Source organism: Dasypus novemcinctus, chromosome 6 (genome assembly GCF_030445035.2).
Source record: "Dasypus novemcinctus isolate mDasNov1 chromosome 6, mDasNov1.1.hap2, whole genome shotgun sequence".
Taxonomy (NCBI): Eukaryota; Metazoa; Chordata; class Mammalia; order Cingulata; family Dasypodidae; genus Dasypus; species Dasypus novemcinctus.
The window spans coordinates 90,469,159-90,484,437 of NC_080678.1; the positions used below are offsets into that span (position 1 = coordinate 90,469,159).

The 15,279-nt window shown below is 37.9% G+C and overlaps 1 protein-coding gene across 6 annotated transcripts in view; it reads left to right on the plus strand.

Annotated features, from left to right (window-relative positions):
• The first annotated feature begins 92 nt into the window (after positions 1 to 92).
• MARCHF8 (membrane associated ring-CH-type finger 8) overlaps positions 93 to 15,279 on the plus strand; it is a 288,365-nt gene continuing 273,178 nt past the window's right edge. For 4 of the 6 annotated variants that reach the window (XR_011649067.1, XR_011649068.1, XM_012522415.4 and 1 more), the window contains exons 1-2: positions 93 to 631; positions 2,837 to 3,140. Coding sequence is in view for 3 of the 6 variants with exons in the window: in XM_012522415.4 (XP_012377869.1) it covers positions 2,954 to 3,140 (187 nt within the window). In the remaining 3 variants the exon portion in view is untranslated. The remainder of the gene's footprint in view (positions 632 to 2,836; positions 3,141 to 15,279) is intronic. The other 2 variants (XM_058299188.1, XR_011649069.1) reach the window with 2 other exon arrangements.

The window sequence follows — 15,279 nt, forward strand, 5'->3', positions numbered from 1 at the left end:
CCGGTTCCCGAGCAACCGCCGGCGTCGATCGGCGAAGTCCCGCCTCGCCATCGCTGATTGGACAGCGACGCGACCGCTGGCGTGCGATTGGCAAGCGGTGTCACAAAGGGGCGGGGACTGCCGGAGCGTTGCCCTTCGAGTCCCGACAGCAGTGTAGTTCGCGGGGCCGCGCCTCCCTGTGGGCTTGCAGGCTAGCGGGTTAGGGGACAAGATCTCGGTGAAGGCGGGCGAGCGGGCGAGAGAGCGAGCCTCCTGGCTCCTCTGGGGCCGGCCCGGATGCGGAGGGCGCCTGGGGCCGCGGGCCGCTGAGCAGGCCGCTGAGCCCGCGACTCCGCGCAGTACCCCCGGCGGCGGCGCCCTCCATCGCGCCGGCCCGGGCCGACAGACCTTTCGCCGCTGCGCGGAGACCACGCTCTCTGGCTTTCGTCCCCGGTCAGGTGCTACTCTCAAAGCCGCCCACGGTGAATTTGACCGCAGCTTCAGGCCTGAGAGGCTGGAAAGACAGAGTTCATCCTGGAGAAGCGCGGGCTGAGCAGGTGGTAACGGAGTGGTCTTCACGTGTACTGTCCTGAAAGCTTTGAGTGCGTGCTAACTCTGGTCTTTTCCAATCCCACCTGACACTCGACTCCAGGTAAGTGGTATATGATATGATTTATGTAATTTTATAGCTTGACATTTGAAGTTGAAGCGTGTTTTCCCACATCGATATATATCTGGATCAATGTTTTTAATTGTTGCAGAAGATTCTAGGTATCTTTTTATTGGGGGGAAAAGTTTAAAAGGTAATTTCTCTATGTGGCTAAATTTCTTTCAGAGTAGAGGATATATACCAAATTCTGAGTTACTGCAACCAGCTCCCCTTTCACTTTTGGTGGTTGTGAACTTTTATGGAACATTTTTCAGAAAAGTCGACACGTTTAACAGCCATGTTTTTTGATACCCTATTACTTTAGTAGATGGGAATGAATGATGTTTTTTTAATTATTCATAAAAATCCTGGAAATGCTTCTTTTCTCTTTTCCCCATTCTTTTTAGCTGTTCTTGTTCTTATTGTTTCCCATCTGTCTTTGAGTCTTCATTGCCCCTCATTTTCCAAAATCACAGGATTCTGCAATATGTTTATCCAAGCATGATTACTTACCACTTTCAGAAGTTGTTTGTGGACTCTGGTTTTACTAATTGGCTCACTGATCCCTTGAGTGTACATCCTCTACTTCTCCAGACTGGCTTAATCCTATTTCTAGCTCATTTCATCCTCTGTTACAGTGATTTCTGCTGAAGAGAACAATGACTTCTATAGAGACAAAACTTCAGTTTTAAATTTGGTTCTTTTTTGGATATTGGAAATTACTCCTTTGATTAGGGCCCAGACTTTTGATAGATACTCCAGTGCAATTACTACTGCAGCTACTTTTGCTAATTTACTTCTAGCTCATAGTCACTATCATTTCTCATAGCTTTCTCATCCTAGAGGAAGAACTTCCAAATCCTTTTTTTTTTTTTTTAACTTTCTACCCACTCCCAGCTAGTTTATTATTCTCAGTCACTAGTGGAAGAGAAGCATAGTGAAGGCAAAGACAGTGCTCCGAAAAGAAAATCATGCACCAATTCCTTATGAATACAAACACAAAAATCTTCAAAAAATGCTAGCAAACCAAATCCAGCAACATATTTTGGAGACGTTCAAATTGAACTTTTCCTAGGAATGCAAGAGTGGTTCAAAATATAGACTCATTCAACATAAATCATGTACAAAAATCAATGTCACAGATCATTGTAATCGATCATTGTAATAAAATGAAGGGTGTAAACCACCTGATCCTTTCAATAAATACCAAAGGCAAAGGGGAAATGAAAGGCATCTAGACTGGAAATGAAGAAGTAAAACTATCTTTTTTACATGGCATGATCTTGTGTATAGAATATCCTAATGAAACATGTACAAACACACACACAACTAATAGGAGTAATATGCAGGATACAAGATCAGTATACAAAAATCAGTTGTATTTCTATACACTAGCAATCTGAAAATGAAATTGAAACAATTCCATTAAAAGAGAATAAAAAAGAATAAAATATTTAGAATTAATTCAACAAAGAAGTCCAGAACTTATAAAGCTTTTATGATGTGTAAATTTATTTTAGTAAAGCCACCTCTCCAGGAATATATGTTGTGTCCTAGGACAAGTTTAAGACCCTCTTAATAAAGTTTTCACTAATAGGAATTTATCAATTTGATTATTCCCATGCTCCTAATTACACACTTGTGGTTTATCATACCTCATTTATTTGTCATTGTATGTTTGTGAGTAGAGATTATACCTGTTTCCAGTATTAACCTCAACACAGTTGCTATAGTAACAGATGTCATCTAAGCACCCACAAACTTATTGCTTTAGTGAGTTTTTTTTAAAGATCCTAAGATAGTTGACTTTCTTTTTATTCAGTATGATTCAAATGACTGTAAAGAAATGATTTAGAAAACAATTTACATGTATTTTTAGAAAAATACATTTTTTAGAATCTTGCAAATATGTACCATCATGTTGAGTTTGTTTAAATGTCAAATATTTTGAGTATATCCTATCTATAAGGAACCATGCTGAGCTAGTAAGATACAGAATAGTATCCACAATATACCTGTTCTTAATCATCTTATAGTCAGGAGAGCGATTTCCTACACAAAAGTAAAAAATTCAGGATTAAAAATAAGTACTAATAGGTATTCTGGAATGTCTGGAAGGTTAATAGCAGCCAGAATTGTTTAAAAAAAATCTTTATGGTGAAATGAAACTTTCAGATTGACTTGTTAAAAAATTTATTCTTTTTTTAGGTACAAAACTCAAAACATGAACAACGATATGTATAACCAGTGCTCAAAACTGATTTGGCTAGAACTGGAATACTGTTGCCTACAACATATTCCAGAAGAATTAGAAAAGTCAAAGTAATGGATCATAACAAAAAAGAGCCTCCATTCTTCAATGAAGATAACATGGGACCATTTTACTGCAAACTTCCTTTCTATGATACCATGGAGCTCTTCATTGAAACTTTGACTGGAACATGTTTTGAGCTAAGAGTTTCACCCTTTGAAGCTGTCATTTCTGTGAAAGCAAAAATTCAGCGATTGGAAGGTACTATTTTTCTTTTTAAGATATGGGAATTAAATTTGTTCATCAAGGGTGTATAGTAATTTTTTTACTTTTTCTTAATGGAGAAAATTTCAAACATATGAAAGTAGAAAGACTAAGATTATGAACACCCATATACCATCAGTTCAACAGTTATTGAATCATAAATCTTGTTTCTATTTCTGTGTTCCCTCCTGACATCCTTACCCCCAGGTTTCTTGTGAAATAAATCCTACGCATCATGTCGATGATGTGAAAGAATGTTGTAAAGTAGATTTTCAGCAGGTTTTGTTGACATGCAAATTCTGCCATAGCTATCTTATGATAACTTCTAATAGGAAAAAGTCGTTGCATTCCCTGTTAGTGACTTTGCTTACCTTTTGTACACTGGTTTGACGATATATTTTTGGTTTAAATGTGGAGATTTTCTGAGAAGAGTTTTTGGTTTACATTTCCATATATCTGAAGTTCCCTTTTAAGCAGGAATACTGAACATTGTGTTTTTTTGTGTGTTTGTAAAATGCCATAAGTTACTGCATGCTAAAGTTAGAATCTTTATCTTTTTTTTACTTTGCTGGTTTCTGAAATAAGTGTTATTTGTTCGAACCCATTTACAGTGGTTAAAAATCCAGTTGTGACTAGAAAATTAAATTGTTCCATGTAACATTAACTAAATATTTGCTGATTAAATCCACTAGAACTAGCTCGTAATATAAAAGTAGTAACTAGGCTTGCCTTCCAGCCCTGTTAAAGTTCAGAACACTAGAAGGGTGAGGGGGTGGTTTGAATTTTTTATCTTTGTGAAGTCAAGGATCCTGGTACCTGAACTTCTGAGATATTTGCTGATCCTCCAGAGAGATTCTGTTGGAGTGGCAAGCCAAGTCTGGTTGACCACGTTAGCCTATCTAGTAACGGCATAGGAAGATTTCCCCCCCAAATCCTTTGGCGTGATCTAGAGTCAGAACATTTTACTTTGACTTGGTTTTACTTTCTTATTTTTATGATGGTGTATAATGGTGTAATGATAGGTGTATTTAGAAGCAGGAAAGTAAAATGCTCTCTCATGCATTCTCAATAACCTCTACATAACAAAAGCGCTAAAAAGTGCTATAAAGAGTTTCTTCCTGTGAGAAAAGAGGATTTGAGTTTTGAGAAGATGAAGAACTCATTCAAGGGAAATAGTTACTGACAGAGTCAGGGCCAGGCCAAGATAAGATGTAAGTGCCTATCCTCTATAGGAGGAGACATTGTTGGTGTAAAAGCACTGGCTATCCCAGTTTAGACATCTATGAAAGAAATACAGATATTGGGAAATTAAGTGGGTTATGTGTAAAATGCCTACTACGGGTGGTCAAATTTTGTCCTTTTATTCCTATTCCCCTTCTTACCACCCCTAACCCCCATTTCCCTGCTTTGTCTCCTCCTCTCTTCATCCCTCTCTGTCTTCCCTTCTCTTCTCCATACTGTCTTTCTTTTTTAATCCTGGTGTCTTTTTACAGCCTATAGAGAATAGCAGTCATTCTGTTTTAAGAAGCTTCAAGAGGGCAGCCTTCATGAAAAAATAAATGTTAGTTCCTTTGTGTGCAATCTTTATATTTACACTACTCTAAAAACTAGGAAGCTATTTGGAGCTAACATGATGGATAAGACTCTCACAGTTAGAGGGGTATGCAGTAGGATGAATGGGTATGGGTATGTGTGGCTGCCGGGGAAGGCTAAAGGAGGAAGACAGGAGATACTATTTGGATTAATCCTGTGGGAAAACGGTTGTTTGGCCAGACTACTTTTCCTTTTGGACAGCTTTTAGTGAATTTCAGAATTGGAGCCTGGTGGGAGATGAAATAGAGTAACTATGGAGAAGGGGTTGAAGGAGTGTGGTAGATTAGGAATGAAGAGGCTGCAACAGTAGAGGAGTGGTTACTGTAATATAAGGGGACTTCAAAATGAGAATTCAAGGAACAGAAGTGTTGAAGTCACCCTGATTTCAAATTATTAGCTAAGCAAATTTCTTATCTTCTCCATACCTCAGTATTCCCATATATAAAATGTGAATAAGAAGAACATCTCTCTCATAGGTTTGTTTTTAGGATTAAATGAGTTAATAAACATAAAGTGCTTAGCAGAGTGCCTATTCTTTTTTCCAAGGGAAAATCAGTAGTCTATGGAGATATCCCAGTATCATTTATAGAAATGACTATTCTAGCCCTATTAAATTCTCTTGGCACCCTTGTAAAAAATCATTTGACCAGAGATGTATGGGTTTATTTCTGTAACTCTCTCAATTATATTCCATTGATCTGTGTATCTTTTTGTTATGTCAGTACTATACTGTCTTGATTATTGTGGCTTTATTTGTACTAAGTTTTGAAATTATAAAGCATATGTGTCCCAATTTTGTTCCTTTTTTTCCCCCATATTGTTTTGATTGTTTTGGGTCCCTTGCTTTTCCATATAAATTTAGGATTAGTTTGTTCATTTCTGCTTAAAGGCGTTTGGAACTTTAATAGGATTTGAATTGGATTTGTAGATAAATTTTGGGGAGTATCGTCATCTTAATGATGGTATGTTTTCTAATCCATGAATATTCTTTAATTTCTTTCAGCAACATACTGTAATTTTCAGTATACAACTCTTGTTCTTCCTTTGAAGAATTTATGCCTAAGTATTGTTTTTTATGCTTTTGGAAATGGAATTGTTTTTAAATTTCATTTTCAGATTTTATTACTAATATATAGGAACATAAATGATTTTTGTATGTTGATCTTATATCTTGCAACTTTGCTGAACTTGATTATTAACTCTAATAGCTTTTTCGGGGAACAGTGTATATTCTTTAGGGATTTCAACATATAAGGTCATGATTTCCGTGAATAGAATTAATTTTGTCAAATTCTTTTTCTATATCAATTAAGATGATCATATGCTTTTTATCCTTTATATTGATATGGCATATTATATTGATTTCCTTTCAACTTAAAATAACTTCCTGGGATAAATTCCACTTGGTCATGGGATATAATCCTTGTAGTATGTTGCAGAATTTGGATTTCTAATATTTTGTTGAGGAATTTTGCTACTATATTTATAAGTGATATTCACCTTTAGTTTTCATTTCCTCTAATGTCTTTGGTTTTGCTATCAAGGTAATACTAGCCTCATAGAATGAGTTGGGAAATATTTCCTCTATTGTATTTTGGAAGAGCTTATGAAGGTTTGGTTAATTCTTTTTTTATGTATATATACACATATATTTTTATTGAAGAAGTTGGCTTTGAGAAAAATCATGCATAAAATATAAAACAGAGTTCCCATATAATACTGTATAATGCTTACATTAGTTTGGTACATTTCTTACAATTCATGAAGGAACCTTGTTTACAGTGGTTTCACTGTATTGTGCAGTCCTGATTTTGTAGATTTTTATCCTAGTAACATATATACAACTTAAAATTTCCCTGTTAACAGAATTCACATATATAATTCATTGCTCTTAATTACAGTCACAATGTTGTGTTATACCTATCACCACCATTCATACCAAACCTTTTCAATCAACTGACATAGAAACTGTACAATTTAAGCATTTCCTATTCTTGGTCCATCCCCCAGTAACCAGTATTCTAGATTTTAACTATGATTTTGCTTTTCTAATTATTTCTTATCAGTGAGATCATATAATATTTGTCCTTTCATGTCTGACTTACTTCACTCAGCATGATGTCTTCAAGTTTCTTCCATGTTGTCCCACACATCAGAACTTCATTCCTTTTTACAGTTGAATAATGTTTCATTGTACATGTGTACCACATTTTATCCATTCATCAGCTGATGGACTCTTGGGTTGCTTCCCTCTTTTGGCAATTGTGAATAATGCTGCTATGTACATCAGTGTGCAAATATCTGTTCAAGTCCCTGATTTCAGTTCTTTTGGCTATATACCTAGAAATGGGATTGCTAAGTCATATGGTCGTTCTCTACTTAGCTTTCTAAGGAACTGCCAATCTACCTCTTCCACAGCAGCTGCTCCATATTACATTGCCACCAGCAGTGAATGTGTTCCTTTTTCTCTGCATCACCTCCATTTATAATTTTCTGGGTTTTTTTTTTTTAATAATAACCATTCTAGTAGGTATAAAATGATATCTCATTGTGGTTTTGATTTGCATTTCCCTAATACCTAGTGATGCTGAGCATCTTTACATGTGCTTTTCGGCCTTTTGTATATCTTCCTTGGAGTTATGTCTATTTAAATCTTTTGCCCATTTTTAAAATGACTTTTTTATTTTTGAGATGTAGAATTTCTTTATATGTTCTGACTTTTGAAATTTGGTTTCCAAATATTTTCTTCCATTGAAAAGGCTGTCTTTTTACTTTTTTTTTTTTTTAATTTTTTTATTTTTTATTGACTTTGTAATAATATTACATTAAAAATATATATGTGAGGTCCCATTCAACCCCACCCCCCCACCCTCCCTCTCCCCCCCCCAACAACACTCGTTCCCATCATCATGACACATCCATTGGATTTTGTAAGTACATCTTTGGGCACCTCTGCACCTCATATACATTGGTTCACATCATAGCCCATACTCTCCTCCATTCCATCCAGTGGGCCCTGTGAGGATTTACAATGTCCGGTGATTGCCTCTGAAGTACCATCCAGGGCAGCTCCATGTCCCAAAGACGCCTCCACCTCTCATCTCTTCCTGCCTTTCCCCATACCCTTCGTCCACTATGTCCACTTTTCCCATTCCAATGCCACCTCTTCTATGTGGACATTGGATTGGTTGTGTCCATTGCACCTCTATGTCAAGAGGAGGGTCAGATTCCACCTGGATGCTGGATGCAATCCTCCCATTTTCAGTTGTAATCACTCTAGGCTCCATGGTGTGGTGGTTGTCCTTCTTCAACTCCATCTTAGCTGAGTGTGGTAAGTCCAATAAATCAGATTGTAGGTGCTGGAGTCTGTTGAGGCTCAGGATCTGGCTATCACATTGTCAGTCCAGAGATTCAAATCCCCTAAATATATCTTAAACCCCAACATTAACTGCACCTCCAGCACATTGGCATGAAAGTCTTATGAAGGGAGATCCCATCTGAGTCCAGATTCATCACACATAAACACCATTTCCAAAGAGGGGCCATCTGCCCTGGTAGTTAACCCCATCGGCCATGACCATAACTCCCGTGGGTCTCTTTAGCCCTCAAAGGAACCAATATCTGGGGGTTGTATCTGCTTTATCTGTCTCTCTGACTCTGCTCAGTTGTGCATGAGGGCAAACCTTCTGCCAGCCTCCAGACTCTTTTTTAGAAACTCGTAGCCATATAAACTCATTTCTCCTTTCCATTTCCCCCTTACTTTAGGTCAAACAGCATTTTAAAGTCATGGTATTTTATGTAGACATGGATATTCTGCTGATCCGCATTGAACCTTCCGTATAAGGTCATTTTCCAGTTGCATCATCAGTTGGTAGTTGATAGTGGTCCCTCGTTGCCAGGGAGGCTCATCCCCGGGTGTCATGTCCCACGCTGGGGGGAAGGCATTGCATTTACATGCTGAGTTTGGCTTCAAGACTGGCCACATTTGAGTAACATGAAGGCTGACAGGAGGAAATTCCCAGGCACAAAGTTGTTCTAGGCCTTGTTCTTAGTTTGGGTTTATCAGCTCACAAGCATAGTCATTAGCATCAGGGGCTCACTGTTGAACCCTCACTCCCTCCCGGTCCCCGCCACTGTACCTGGGAGACTGTCGCTGCTCCCCTAGGGACCACGACAGAGCACCACTGGCCAGGAACCCAGTACCCCCCCTACTGTGGTTTTTAATTGTTGCCACTATGAGTATATCCAAACATTACCATGCACCCTGGACATATGTTCTGTACAGCTCCCTGTCAGCCATATATCACCTGTCATTGGTACCCCATACCAGTATCCCTCCATTGCCATTGTTGAAACTCTCTGTGATCCAGAACTCCCCGAAATTTGAAGCTCAATATAATTTCATGGTCCCTTACTAGGGAATGGCATATAGCGATGAGCTTAAAGGATAGATAAAGAACTTGGATAAAGTTAGATAAAGAACTTAGATAAAGAATGTTGACTTGAAAAAATTCCACATCCTATCTTTTTCTTTTTTTCCCCCCCCCCCCTAATTAGTCAGCTTTTCTTCATAGGAGTCCTAGACCACAGCAATGTATATATATAATATACAGCACTCCCACACATCCACCAGAAAACCTTTTCCCTTCCACAGTGATACTCTGACGCCCTATTCATATCATATTTACTTAAAGTGATGTACAGAGTCTGAGACATTAGCTTTCTAACAAGGTGACATCTGTGCTTACATTGTGGTGCATACTTTAGGATACACAGTTCTTTACATTTTTAGTTATCCTATGTTTTACATTATGGTTTACATTATCAGTCTGTCATCTCCTATATGTTATAGTGTAATATTACATGTTTTATATCCATCCTTGTGTACTCTCAAGAAACTCCTCTCTTACCCCCCATTTACTTTGGTTCCACACATTTAACGTCCATTTTCCCTTCCACCTTGGTGTCCTCAGTGATAGCCAACCTCCGTTTCCTGAGGAGCCACTTCCAGAGATAGATGGAATAGTGTTCAGGTCCTAACTTACTCAACTGCCCCAATGCCCTGGGAGCCACCCTTTCTCTCGAGGGATACAGTTCCCTCTATTTGATGGCATTAGTCCTCCCCAGGATGTGGGTCCACCCCCACTCTCACTACTTGGGTTTCTACCCCATGGTGTCACCCACTCTGGCAGAATGAGCATTTAGACATTCCCCAGGAGTCCGTCCTGCATCAGACCCTCCCCTCCGAGCATTCTAAACAGGTAACCCTCTTTATTATATTTTGATATGATTTTCTCGGCATTTTACTCTCCACCAACACCTGACCCTCTCCTGGTTCGTATGCTACCCCTCCCTCCCCCCACTTTTGGGCAACGTTACCCATCCGTCCCTCCCCAGCCACCCTCAAACCCGCAAAGCCCCAAGCAAAGGCAACCCCTTGCCCCCCTTTTATCTCTTCTTTGTGTTCATACTTACCACCATCTCGTCTTAAATTCGACCCCTGCAGACATCGGCTCATATCCTTCCTCCACCCTCCGATTTCCTGTAAGCCTATCGTTCAGTCTCTTGCTATCTAGGGCAGCTTGTTTATTTCATGTCATTGAGGTCATGTAGTATTTGTCCTTCAATGTCTGGGTTGCTTCACTCAACATAAGGTTCTCAAGATTCATCCATGTTATCACATGTGTTTGTAGTGTGTTTGTTCTTACAGCCGAGTAGTATTCCATTGTGTGTATATACCACATTTTATTGATCCACTCATCTGTTGATGGGCATTTGGGTTGATTCCAACTTTTGGCAATAGTGAACAATGCTGCTATGAACATTGGTGTACATATATCGGTTTGTGTTCTTGTTTTCAGTTCTGCTGGGTATATACCCAGCAGTGGTATTGCTGGGTCATATGGCAAATCTATGGCTAGTTTTTTGAGAAACCGCCATACTGTCCTCCAGAATGGTTGGATCCTTCTGCATTCCCACCAGCAGTGGATGAGTGTTCCCCTTCCTTCACATCCTCTCCAGCACTTGTATTCTTCTGTTTTTTTCATAGCTGCCAATCTTATGGGTGTAAGATGGTATCTCATTGTAGTTTTGATTTGCATTTCCCTGATAGCTAGAGATTTGGAACATTTTTTCATGTGCTTTCTTGCCATTTGTATTTCTTCTTCGGAGAAGTGTCTGTTTAAGTCTTTTTCCCATTTTTTAAATGGGTTGTTTATCTTTTTATTTTCAAGATATAGGAGTTCTTTATATATGCAAGTTATAAGTTTCTTATCAGATATATGGTTGCCAAATATTTTCTCCCACTGTGTGGGCTCCCTTTTTACTTTCTTGACAAACTCCTTTGAGGTGCAGAAGGCTTTAATTTTGAGGAAGTCCCATTTATCTATTAGTTCTTTTGCTGCTCGTGCTTTTGGTGAGATATTCATAAATCCATTTCCTATTACAAGGTCCTGTAGATGTTTCCCTACACTGCTTTCTAAGGTTTTTATGGTCTTGGCTCTTATATTTAGGTCTTTGATCCATCTTGAGTTGATCTTTGTATAAGGTGTGAGATGGTAATCCTCTTTCATTCTTCTACATATGGCTATCCAGTTCTCCAGACACCATTTGTTGAATAGGCCACTCTCTCCCAGTTGAGAGGGTTTGGTGGCTTTATCGAATATTATGTGGTTGTATATGTGAGGTTCTATATCAGAGCTTTCAATTCGATTCCATTGGTCTTTGTGTCTCTCCTTATGCCAATACCATGCTGTTTTCACCACCGTGGCTTTATAGTATGTTTTGAAGTCAGGTAGTGTGATTCCTCCAATTTCGTTTTTCTTTTTCAGTATGTCTTTGGCTATTCGGGGTCTCTTTCCTTTCCAAATAAATTTCATAGTTAGTTTTTCTAGTTCCTTAAAGAAGGCTGCATTGATTTTTATTGGGATTGCATTGAATGTGTAGATCAGTTTTGGTAGGATAGACATCTTAATAATGTTCAGTCTTCCTATCCATGAACAAGGAATAGTCTTCCATTTATTTAGGTCTTCTTTGATTTCCTTGAACAATCTTGTATAGTTCTCGGTGTATAAGTTCTTTACCTCTTTAGTTAAATTTATTCCTAAGTATTTGATTTTTTTATTTACTATTGTGAATGGTATTTGTTTCTTGATTTCCTCCTGATCTTGCTCATTATTGGTGTACAGAAATGCTACTGATTTTTGCGCATTGATCTTATAACCTGCGACTTTACTAAACTCATTTATGAGTTCTAGAATCTTCGTTGTAGATCTCTCAGGGTTTTCTATGTATAGGATCATGTCATCTGCAAATAATGAAATTTTGACTTCTTCCTTTCCAATTTGAATGCCTTTTATTTCTGGTTCTTGCCTCAGTGCTCGAGCAAGTACTTCTAAGACAATGTTAAATAGGAGCGGAGACAGTGGGCATCCTTGTCTTGTTCCTGAGTTTAGAGGGAAGGAGTCTAGGATTTCTCCATTGTAAACAATATTGGCTTTAGGTTTTTCATATATACTCTTTATCATGTTCAGAAAATTCCCTTGTATTCCAACCTTTTGGAGTGTTTTTATCAAGAAAGGGTGCTGTATTTTGTCAAATGCTTTTTCTGCATCAATAGATATAATCATGTGATTTTTTTCCTTCAATCTGTTTATATGGTGTATTACGTTGATTGATTTTCTTATGTTGAACCATCCTTGCATACCTGGGATGAATCCCACTTGGTCGTGGTGTATAATACGTTTAATGTGTTGTTGAATACGATTAGCAAGTATTTTGTTAAGTATTTTTGCGTCTAGGTTCATTAGAGAAATTGGTCTGTAATTTTCCTTTCTTGTGATGTCTTTGTTTGGCTTTGGTACTAGGGTAATGTTGGCATCATAGAAGGAGTTGGGTAACGTTCTTTCTGTTTCGATGTTTTGGAATAGTTTCAGCAGGATTGGTGTCAGTTCTTTCCGGAATGTTTTGTAGAATTCACCTGTGAAGCCATCTGGCCCTGGGCTCTTCTTAGTTGGGAGATTTTTAATAACTGATTCTATCTCTCTGCTTGTGATTGGTTTGTTAAGATCATCAATTTCTTCTTTTGTCAATATGGGCTGTTTATGTGTTTCTAGGAATTTGTCCATTTCCTCTAGATTGTCATTTTTGTTGGAATATAGTTTTTCAAAATATCCTCTTATGATAGTCTTTATTTCTGTGGGGTCAGTGGTGATATCGCCTTTCTCATTTCTTATTTTGTGTATTTGCATCTTCTCTCTTTTTTTCTTTGTTAGTGTTGCTAAAGGTTTGTCAATTTTGTTAATCTTCTCAAAAAACCAGCTCTTGGTCTTGTTTATCTGTTCAAGTGCTTTCTTATTTTCTATTTCATTTAGTTCTGCTCTTATCTTTGTTATTTCCTTCCTTCTTCTTCCTGTTGGGTTGCTTTGTTGTTGTTTTTCTAATTCCTTCAAATGTGCAGTTAGTTCTTCAATTTTTGCTCTTTCTTCTTTTTTGATATATGAATTTATGGCTATAAACTTCCCTCTCAGTACTGCTTTTGCTGCATCCCATAAATTTTGGTATGTTGTGTTATCATTATCATTTGTTTCAAGGTAGTCATTGATTTCTTTTGAGATTTCCTCTTTGACCCACTGTTTTTCTAAGAGTGTGCTGTTTAATTTCCAAATCGTGGTGTGAAATCTGGGCTTCTGTCCCTTGCAAATCTCCAGCTTGACTCCACTGTGGTCAGAGATAATGTTTTGTATGATTTCAATCTTTCTGAATTCGTTCAGCCTTTCTTTGTGGCCTAGCATATGATCTATCTTGGAGAATGATCCATGTGCGCTTGAGAAAAATGTATATCCTGCTGTGTTTGGGTGTAGCGATCTATATATGTCTATTAGATCGAGCTCCTCTAATATACTATTCAGATGTTTTGTTTCTTTGGTGATTCTCTTTTGAGATGTTCTGTCCAGAGTTGATAGTGGTGTATTAAAATCCCCCACTATAATTGTAGATGTATCTATTCTTTCACTTAGTTTTTCCAGCGTTTGCCTGACGTATTTAGAGGCACCCTTGTTAGGGGCATAGATATTTATGATTGTTCGATCTTCTTGACAGATTTTCCCTTGGACTAAAATGTAGTATCCTTCTTTGTCTCTCACAATTGTTTCACATTTAAAGTCTATTTTGTCTGATATTAATATAGATACTCCTGCCTTTTTTTGGTTATTGTTAGCTTGTATGATTGTTTTCCAGCCTTTCACTTTGAATCTCCATGCGTCTCTGGGTCTAAGATGTGTCTCCTGTAGACAGCATATGGATGGGTCATATTTCCTTATCCAATGTCCCAGTCTGAATCTTTTGATAGGTGAGTTTAATCCATTGACATTCAGTGTTATTACTATCAAGGAATTATTTGTGTTAGCCATACTTTGATTGGATTTGTGTTTGTCATATTTTGTTTGTATATATTTTTTTTGTCTTTTTTGTTGTTGTTGTTGGTCTTATACTCTCCTCCAACTTTGCCTTTCCTGTTTTTTCCTTTCTTCCTGCAGCACTCCCTTTAGAATTTCTTGAAGGGGAGGTTTCTTGTTGGTATACTCTTTCAGTTTCTGTTTGTCTGCGAATATTTTGAACTCTCCATCATATTTGAATGCTAGTTTAGCTGGATAAAGTATTCTTGGTTGGAAATTTCTTTCCTTTAGTACCTTGACTATATCATACCACTGTCTTCTTGCCTCCATGGTTTCAGAAGAGAAATCAGCACTTAATCTAATTGAGCTTCCCTTGTATGTGATGGTTTTCTTTTCTCTTGCTGCTTTTAGGATTTTCTCTTTGTCTTGAGCATTGGATAATTTGACAAGTATATGTCTTGGGGTGGGCCTGTTGGGGTTTATGACTTGTGGAGTGCGCTGTGCTTCTTGGATATGTACATCTGTCTCTTTCAGTATATTTGGGAAGTTTTCAGCCATTATTTCCTGCAACACTCTTTCTGACCCCTTTCCCTTCTCTTCACCTTCTGGAATGCCTATAATACGTATGTTTGAGCGTTTTGCATTGTCATTCAGGTCCCTAAATCCTAATTGGATTTTTTCTATCTTCTTATTGACCCCTTCTACTATCTGTTTGATTTCTGATGTACTGTCTTCCACATCACTAATTCTCTGCTCTGTCTCTTCTAGTCTGCTGATATTTGCTGCAAGTGTATTTTTGATTTCTTGAACTGTGGTGTTCATTCCCATCATAATCTGTTATGTTTTTGCGTATGTCTGCAATTTCCCCTCCAAGTGATATCTTCATGTTGTTAACCTCTTTCATTACTGCATCAAATTTGTCGGTGATAAATGTTCTGAGATCTTTCATTGCTTGTGCCAAGTTTTGCTCCCCTTCGTGATTATTGGTTTGTTGATTGGATTCAGCCGTGTTTTCCTGATTATTGGTTTGGTTTGTAGATTTTTGTTGCTTTCTGGTCATCTCTTTATTTTGACGAATTTAATCAGTTCCTTAGCTTCTTTGTCTGCTCTTGGAGGTTAATTAGTTGTTATTTTTGCATAGGTGTTAT